This window comes from Histoplasma capsulatum, genomic scaffold, assembly GCF_000149585.1.
Source record: "Histoplasma capsulatum NAm1 scaffold_1 genomic scaffold, whole genome shotgun sequence".
Taxonomy (NCBI): Eukaryota; Fungi; Ascomycota; class Eurotiomycetes; order Onygenales; family Ajellomycetaceae; genus Histoplasma; species Histoplasma mississippiense.
Window position 1 is genome coordinate 4,490,975 of NW_001813982.1, and position 8,557 is coordinate 4,499,531.

Genomic DNA, 8,557 nt, shown 5'->3' on the forward strand with positions numbered 1-8,557 from the left:
ATTTTTGATACGACATACTGGGACTTTGGCGAAAATGACGGAGAACAAATAGCCAAATGCTCGTTGGAGCAATTGGAGGAGATTGCCCAGTCGGTGAACGGTGTGGTCCGCTCCTCTCCATGCCGGCCTCTAGGCCATCCATTAGTGCATTATTGCCCGGTCGAGAGCTTCCTTCTTGATTATTTCATCCGGGGTATCGCACCTTTCTGCTCGCTCAGCACCGAATGCAACCCCTATTTATCGCTTGTCACGCCCCTGGCTTTGAATTATCAACAGCCGCATAAGCCGCTGAGAAACACCCTCCTTGCTATTGCTGCAAACCAACTTCGGCTCCTCGGCAACCACACGTATGAGAGGGAAGCATTTGTGTTCAAGCAGAAGGCGCTACATGGCTTACAGAATGAGATTAACAATAGAAAGCCGAGCCCTGGCACAGTCGCTACGGTCTTGATGCTCTGTTTCCATGATGCAAGTACACTGTACTCTTTTCCTCCCTTTGGACGGCACTTCCAGAGAGCGCTTTTAATAATGTTGACTTTAGATAACTGATGGATGCACCCCATCATGGACAACACATCTTCGTGGGGGTCTTCGGCTCATGGCAATGCTCCCACATCAGATGTGCGAGAGCGAGGCGCTGAAGAAGTTTTTCGTGATGTATTTTGTCGCTCATGACATTATGGGTCGAACGGGAGCAGAAGATTCCTTGGAGATGGGACAAGAGGACCATTCATGGCTGGAGGACGATGATCTTGAAGAGGTAGGTCTATTCTGTTTGAAATCGACAGGATAACAACTTGACTGATATCGTATTTAATTTTTCTTCGATTGATATAATGCTTTAGATTGACGTATTGATGGGTTGTTCGAGGGGCTTAATGACCTTGATAAATAAGATATCTGCTCTAGCCTCAAAGAAATCAAAGGTATCATCCTCATCAAATGAATTTGTCACAGCACCGACGACAGACTTTGCATACTAAAAAAAGCTTTGAAGGTCATGAAAATGCGTCAGATTTCACCACAAGAAGTCTCGACTTTCAATGCGGCGAGGAATGCCATTGAGACCGAATTACGAGTTCTCCACCAAAAGCTACCAAGCTACGCCCCCCTCCAAGAAGACCTCTTACGTATTGCCGAAACGAAAAGACTCGCAGCGATCTTATATCTGCGCGAACGCCTGGGAAGTCCGGCTGGTCTTTGCTACTTTTATCCGCTTGAGAAGTTTAGTCGGCACTACAAGCATGACCCTGAGCATCAGTATAATAATAGAGGAAACCCATCTCTCGGCAATCAGGTCACTACTTCAGGTGCCGTGGAGACGTCGCCCTCAGGATTCAAAGCCCGAATCATCAGCATGATAATAAGCCTGATAGATACGCTCCCCGACTCTCCTACACTGCTATGGCCACTGTTTATTGTAGGTAACGTAGGGTTGGATGATGAACAGCATCGCCGTTTTGTGCTGGATAGATTAACGAGCATTCAGAAGACGCGCAATTTGGGCAGCGTTCGAAGAGCGCGAATGGTCGTTGAAAATGCATATCGTGCAAAGGATATTGATTTCCCGCGAGGCAAGGTTTGGGGAGACAATGAGCCAGGGGTTATTAGCTTGGCATGATATGTTCAAGTCTTCTTTCTTCCACCCATACAAGTGGTGTTCACTTCTTTTCGGCATTGCTGATGTTAGGATATTTTACTGTTGTTGCTCTGTTTGTCAGTTCTTGGTTGGGGCTCCTTACTACCTTATTTCTTCTCCCCCTTCCTTTTCCACTTAAGTCCCTTAGAAACATTTTATACTTGTAATCCTTTTTATATTTTAGAAAAGTCATTTAGTCACTTTATAGTCCCCCTTCCAAGGTTATTTGATAAGCGACAACTAAATAAAAATTCAAGGATATATATACTGTTAAACAGCAGCGTATATCCCCCCCTATTCTTGTATTTTTATGCAATTGTGTAATTTTTTTTGGTGGCGCTGTGGCATTATCTTATGAAAGAAATCTATACGGGACGAGTAGTTTCATGACAATGCAGTAATGATACATAAACAGCCCCTAAATCTAAAGGGCCTAGATTACAGGGTGCATTGATTTCACACGTTTACGTCAAAGGCGCTGTCGCAGGTTTTCTGGTGACTCCATTATCGGTGCTAGTATCCGTGCTTAGCATTGATTCGGATCCACTATGCACACAAATTGTTTTAATTTCATAACTAACTATCCATCGCCATGATGTCATGTTCGTCAACCGTGTACCTGACCTTGTTAACCAAGGGAAAACTCCCTATTAGTTTAGCTCGTTCATTCATGTCGTATACTTGAGAATTATGCTTGCTGGATATCAGTCTCATCTTGGAAAAAAAGAGTTTGTTCGTCATCTTTGGAGCCAGGGTTCTCGCAGCTGCGTTTGTTGGCGCAGGTGGCCAAAGCCTAGTAGCCAGCCATTAGAGCGATACTGGTACAGTAACTTGACAGCAATAGCGATGAAACCACCGATGTATTCTGGCGCCTGCGATTCGCGGAAAGTTTGGGGTCCAATCAAGTTTCCTTCCATGGGGCGGGGGATAGGGGCTAGCATTTATGTGAGAACGAGATAAGTACCTTTCATTGGGAGAGGACAGGCGTGGCGAAATGACCTGACGCACCGACGCAATATCCGATGTGCAGGATTGAATATTGCTTCTTGTGGTCGGCAGTGTTTCTTGTGTTCGCTTGGGCGACGGAGATGCCTTGATGGGATTCGAGTAATCAAGTAATCTTAATTTAAGGTTTGCGTACCAACTTCGTAGGGTCTGAAGTAAATAGTATGCATGCAGATAGAGGGGAATATATAGACCAGTCAGCATGTTGAACTTCTTTAGCTTGTTTTCTGATACAGCACAGCACAGCGTGTTGCAGACGCAGTATAATCCGATAGACGAGGATGGCTCCCAAAATCTGGACACAACAGGCCAGAATCGTGACCAGACAGCAGCGGTTGAGCCAGTCGGGCAGCCAGTGTTGAGAACACGAAAGCGGACAGCGTCGATATCACGCCAGTTGGCATTTCAAAGAGCGATGATAATGATTCTGCCGAATGTGACCAAGCCTGGTGTGCATTTATACAGCAACAGCGATTAACTTAGCGGCGAGCAAGGGGAAAATTGATAATCCTTGCAGGGCTGCAAGATCATGTGTTTTCTGTGTAGAGCCCCACTTGGAAGACGAGATTCTAGGGGGTGGCGAAACTTCGAGCTGTCGGGAATGTTTATTTCCCTCCGCTCGGAACATTGACTGACAGGTTGAAAAAGAAAAGAAGCCAAATTTTCGGGTCGACAATTGCTTCAACCGCCTGCGTCCATTTCCAATATTTGTTGGTTATTCCCATTCTGTGGTCTGCCAAATGCTAGACTGCGTGATATTGCTCCTGTGCGCCGAGGAAGAAGGCGTTCATGGGGGAGTCAGGCATGGCAAGGACGGCAAACACTGACCACTACCATAGGCACTGAGCGTATATATTGACATTAACCAACCTCCTCACAGCAATCGTCGCGAGTCCCCGAGACTTTTTCTACCTGTTATAAGAAACAGAGACTTTTCCATTTTGCTAAACCAACGGAGTCTGGAATGTGTCCCATGGCCCATGAGAGGAACCCATTGATGACAAAACTTGCAGCGGCACACGAGGGCATTTCGCCGAGGTTGCTCACTCTTTTACAGAAGCCTGCAATTATGAGAGAGGTACCAGGGACTATTACCGCCTCCAGGAAACCTGTCAAACAGAATCAGTCCAACCCTATTTCGCAGGGAAAACACAGAAGCTCAAGGAAAGCCATCTTGCTATGCCAGCGGTAAGGACACACCAATAAAAGAACCCAGTGTTAAGAGGCCTGTAGAGGAGTTGCAAGTCGGTATCAACAATGCCATCAGCGATCAACCCATTGAGCAGACGCAGAGATAAATTGGCGGACTGGAAGCTCTGCACTAGATAGGATGAAGGCCGCATTCCAACAATCACCTTCAAAGATGGTCAGATATTGTCCGAGTTGTGCATTCTCTGGCCAAGTCAGCATGCACCAATGGGGAGAATCGACCCCGCTCAAGAAAATTCTTGGCCTTCCGGATTAAGGTCTTCCCTTAAGACATACAGCGTTGATGTGCCTAATGCCACCTTGTCGAATGCTCCGAGAGTCGCGGTAAGGAACAGCTGAGAACACGACTCTGTTAGTTAGTCAAAGACAGCTCCATGTATGCAGCGGGAAGAAAGAGTGCCATTTCCTAGCTCGGCCATTCCAGAAAAACCGAGCTGACTAACCATTGGGATCAGGATCCCATCGAGCTTTCGTACCATTTCCCTCTCTGTGAGGTATCAATGGTGGATATTACCCAGCTTGATACAGATAGACTGCCGCCTGGTCTACAGCTGCGTCATCAAGATTCGTCTAGTGAGCAGCGCTGGGCGTCTCATGACTCTTCGATTTCACACCCTCCATTTTCATTGCCAAAAATTCTCATATAAAAAGCTGGGTCTGAAAGAGTCTTGATGCCAAATTTTGATGGAGGCTTTGCTGGAGGATGCGGAGTGATATGCGCCTTATCATGAACCGTAACATGGAACCGCCGAGATGGAACCTTGCCCCCCCAGGTGAATGCATGGCAGCACCAGCCCCTGCTGTCAGCAGAACCTTTCATGGCCCAAGGGGGTCGTGAAGTCATTTAGAATTGTTTTTTCTTCCTAGCACCGGAGATTACTTAGGTCTCCACAGATACATGCGTTTTGTGATTGCAGTAATAAGGCTGACTGTCGCCGGCCTTACAACGAGTTGCATACTGAACTGGTGTAATTTTGGAGCATGCATATCTGCATAATCATACGCCGATAATCAAGGGTTGAGAACAATCATATAGCTGGATATAGGAATTGCAGTACCCTCAACCTTAGCAATACTGGTTAATGCGATGATAACTCGTGGATATCAAATACCCCCATGTCACGGGATTTATTTAGCAAAGAATTAGCGAAGAGTTGAACCAGTTGAAACCATGTCGCAAGACCAAGTTACTGGAAATCCATTGTCAGCATTCTCGTATCGGGCTTCTCTTCCGATTGGATTCTTCGCAAGGGATTTTATACTCGGGCGCAGGAGGCGAAAGGATGCGTCTCATCGCAGCCGTGAATGGCGTTTCAATCCCCTCGTCGCGCTTATTTGGATAGCCTTTCTCCTTTACGAGCGTATCGACTTGCGTTTATGCGAGACACTAACGTAATCCACCACCCAACGCCCGTTTACACCCAAGGCCCGCTCAAATCTTCATTTTTCATTCATCTTTAACCACCCACAACATGCACCACAAAGCAGTTATACAAGCTGTGATTGATGATTTGAACACACAATTAACACCTAATTACACTGAGACTGCTAAAAAATATGGAATCAGCTGATATACATTGTCAAAACGTTATAAAGATGTTCAAATGTCAAGAAAGAAAGTAAGCTCTATCCACTGCAAAGCTTTCACTGATTTGCAAGAAAAACAGCTTCTTTTTCATATCAATCAATTGACAGATTGCAGTTTCTCTTGTACATCTTAAATTCTTCATAATCTCATTGTTGAGATTTTAAAAGTATTTATTGAAGTCAACTGAGTGGCTCAATTTTATGAGTGTTATAAAAATGTGATCAAGTCATTTTATCTGTAAAATATCAATCAAAAATATAAAATTGCAAACAATTCTGTATATTTTAAGTATTATTTTGATCTTGTAATAGATTTTTTTTCTATACTATTTTTTTAATTTTCATTTTGCTAAGGTATCTTAATTTTTCAACTGCAGATAAAAATCACAAAAATACAATCTTGGAATTTATGAATATCTACAACTTTGATGAAGAAAGGATTTTTTATTGAAATTCATTCACATTTTCAAATGTATTGTATCAATTAAATTCACTCAAAATCAGGGCTGTACAATAGATGTCAGTCAGAATGGCAGTTAAAAAATTCATCACATTATTTATTTCAATTTACATAGATGAAACTTCACTTCCATCTGCTCTCATATATTAAAAAAAAAATCAAGAAATATGCAAGATATTTGATTTGAAGATTTTGATAATGAAAAGATTCAGCTCTACTTCACTGCTTCAGAAAATGAATGAAATAATGATGAATATAGATTAATATAATTAAAAAAAATCTTTGAATTTCTTATAAAAAAAAAGGCAAACTGTGAATATAGACTTTTTATATTGAATGATCATTTATTCCATATTAATATAGCATTTATCAATTATGCAAATCAGAATTGAATTTTACTTACTATCTTTTCTTCCCATTCTACACATTGATTACAACTGTTAGATGTTAGAATATTTGAATCATTAAGTAAATCATATTTCAAACAACTGAATGAATGAATGAGAACTGAAATGGAATTCATACACATTATAAAGAGATTTTTTTAACAGCTTTTTAACAATACATGAAAGAAGACAATTATATGTTCAAATATTGAAACTGCATTTGCTGCTATTGATTTACATTCATTTAATTCAGAACACATTCTTAAAAAGCTTCAAATATAATTTTACATTTTTTCAAACACAATATATCAATCAAAAACATCTACTTCTATTATTGATTTGTGGAAATTGATGAAGCATATCAAACAACAGCAGCATTAAATATTTTATGATTTCAATCAAATAGTTCATACAGAGAAAGGTTTTGCTTTTGATAAAGAGATTCTTTTAATAAAGAATCAACAATTTCAAAAAGCTTTTAATAATAAAAAAAAAAAGACATCACAAATATAACAGAGTAATAAAATTGTTAGATTTTTCAAATTCATCATTAATACAATTCTTCTCACTGACAAAGATGCAAAGCATTCATAAGAATTTGACAGTTTCAGAGATTGTTAAAAAAAATGAGCAAGTTTATAAAAAGAATGCAAAGCTGCAACACATTATTTTTAAAAAATAAAAGAAAGCAAATATCATTCAACAAAGAATGAAGCAGAAAACAGCTCATCAGATTACAGAATAATAAAAAGAAAAGAATAAAACTGCAAAAACTGCTCAACAACAGATTGATAAGAAGTTTAGAGATGAGAAAAAAATTCAGAAATAAAAAAAAAAAAAAAAAAAAAAAAAAAAAATTGTTGTACAGAATTGAATAAGAAGATGATGAAAGAATTCAAAAATCATCTTTCTAATCAGAAAAGTAGATTTTCAATTTTATAAATAGTGACTAAATCATATTTTCAAAGTCCTGTCAGAGTGTTCACAGATTCACTGTCAGAGAAATATGATGATATTGCAATCTCTACTGATTTAATGACTGCTTACTCACTGAATCTGCCTTCATTCAGGATTTCATGTTCTGGACAAGTTATTAAATCAAACAAATGTTTTCTGAATTAGCTATATATTTTTATATGTAATTTTCTATATATATTTTCATTCTATAATATATTATCTTAAAATCTAATTGTGTTGTTGAAATAACATTGAAAATATTTCATCATAGTAATGGCGAAATGGCGGGCGTTGGGTGTAAACGGGCGTTGGGTGGTGGATTACGTTAAGTTAAGCGTTAACTAGTTGTCGCGGGAAGTCCAAATATTGATATATATCACGAGCAAAGTGAGCAGTAACCGTGATCCTAAGGAAAGTTGAGTTTCACACCTGCTGTGATACAAACTGCTACTGGAAAATATACATGTTGTGTCCGGCGAAATGACTCCCTACACCTCGTAAGCGTGATAACCATCACTCCAGGGTCTCACAGGCTCTCTGGGGCCCAACAATGACCCTGATGATCGAATCTGTTTTGAATTTGTCAAACAGAAAGCTCACGAAGTAACGATGCCTACAAAACCGGTGGCCAAAATCAACGATCTAGCCAACTGATACATATTTCCATCGCTCTTGGAAGGCTTGAGATTTAACCGTGGCTGGTGAAAAGACTGGCAGAGATGGGCGGCGGAATTGGAAAGGCTAATAAATTTAGCTAAATTAGATGATGGGAAAGATCGGGAACTTCTAGGGCTTTGGCCATAATTGCTTTTGAATACAATCATACAACGAATGGAGTTGGCTCCGGATTGAATGTTACATGGGAGGGTTTGTGTATACGCTTGAACACCACAAGCGTAGGACTATGTTCCTATATATGTATATATATATATATATAGGAAATTTTAGGACCGGGTTTCTCCACTGCAGCGCACTTGACCGATGTTCTCTATATACCTAACGAGGGCTGTTTCGTTCGCCTGAAGGCCACAGTAATTGGAAAACGAAAAAAAATATGTTTTGGTGATGTATACCATATATTTGGGTTTCTGCTGCCCAAACATCGGACAGTGTAACGATTACGCTTTCATGTCGGGAAGTAAACTGCAAATAGAATAGATATCCTGTACAACATATAGACATAATCTGGCAGAGACATCTCGTGTGTAAAGGTACGATTTAGCTTCCAAATTGTTTTAACTTGGGAGTTAATGCTTGGCCCCAGGCCTTCACCCGCCCCAATTCTAGTTTCCATCCGTTTCGTTTGATAAAGGC

General features: G+C 40.5%; 3 protein-coding genes across 3 annotated transcripts; 2 read left to right on the forward strand and 1 right to left on the reverse strand.

The window, feature by feature from the left end:
• Nucleotides 1–598: 598 nt before the first annotated feature.
• Nucleotides 599–1,621, forward strand: HCAG_01275 (predicted protein; the record flags this gene model as incomplete). The annotated part of the gene is made up of 2 exons (XM_001544178.1): nt 599–760; nt 998–1,621. 2 exons carry the CDS (start codon nt 599–601, stop codon nt 1,619–1,621), a joined length of 786 nt encoding a protein of 261 aa, XP_001544228.1.
• A 755-nt stretch (nt 1,622–2,376) lies between these two features.
• HCAG_01276 (predicted protein) lies at nt 2,377–2,848 on the reverse strand (the record flags this gene model as incomplete). Its single annotated transcript, XM_001544179.1, has 3 exons — nt 2,377–2,573; nt 2,648–2,731; nt 2,839–2,848. The coding sequence occupies 3 exons, from the start codon at nt 2,846–2,848 to the stop codon at nt 2,377–2,379; spliced, it is 291 nt and encodes a 96-aa protein (XP_001544229.1).
• Nucleotides 2,849–7,516: 4,668 nt separating this feature from the next.
• On the forward strand, nt 7,517–8,530 carry HCAG_01277 (predicted protein; the record flags this gene model as incomplete). Its single annotated transcript, XM_001544180.1, has 7 exons — nt 7,517–7,572; nt 7,766–7,846; nt 8,019–8,110; nt 8,192–8,274; nt 8,354–8,381; nt 8,422–8,454; nt 8,508–8,530. 7 exons carry the CDS (start codon nt 7,517–7,519, stop codon nt 8,528–8,530), a joined length of 396 nt encoding a protein of 131 aa, XP_001544230.1.
• Between the last annotated feature and the right edge of the window lie 27 nt (nt 8,531–8,557).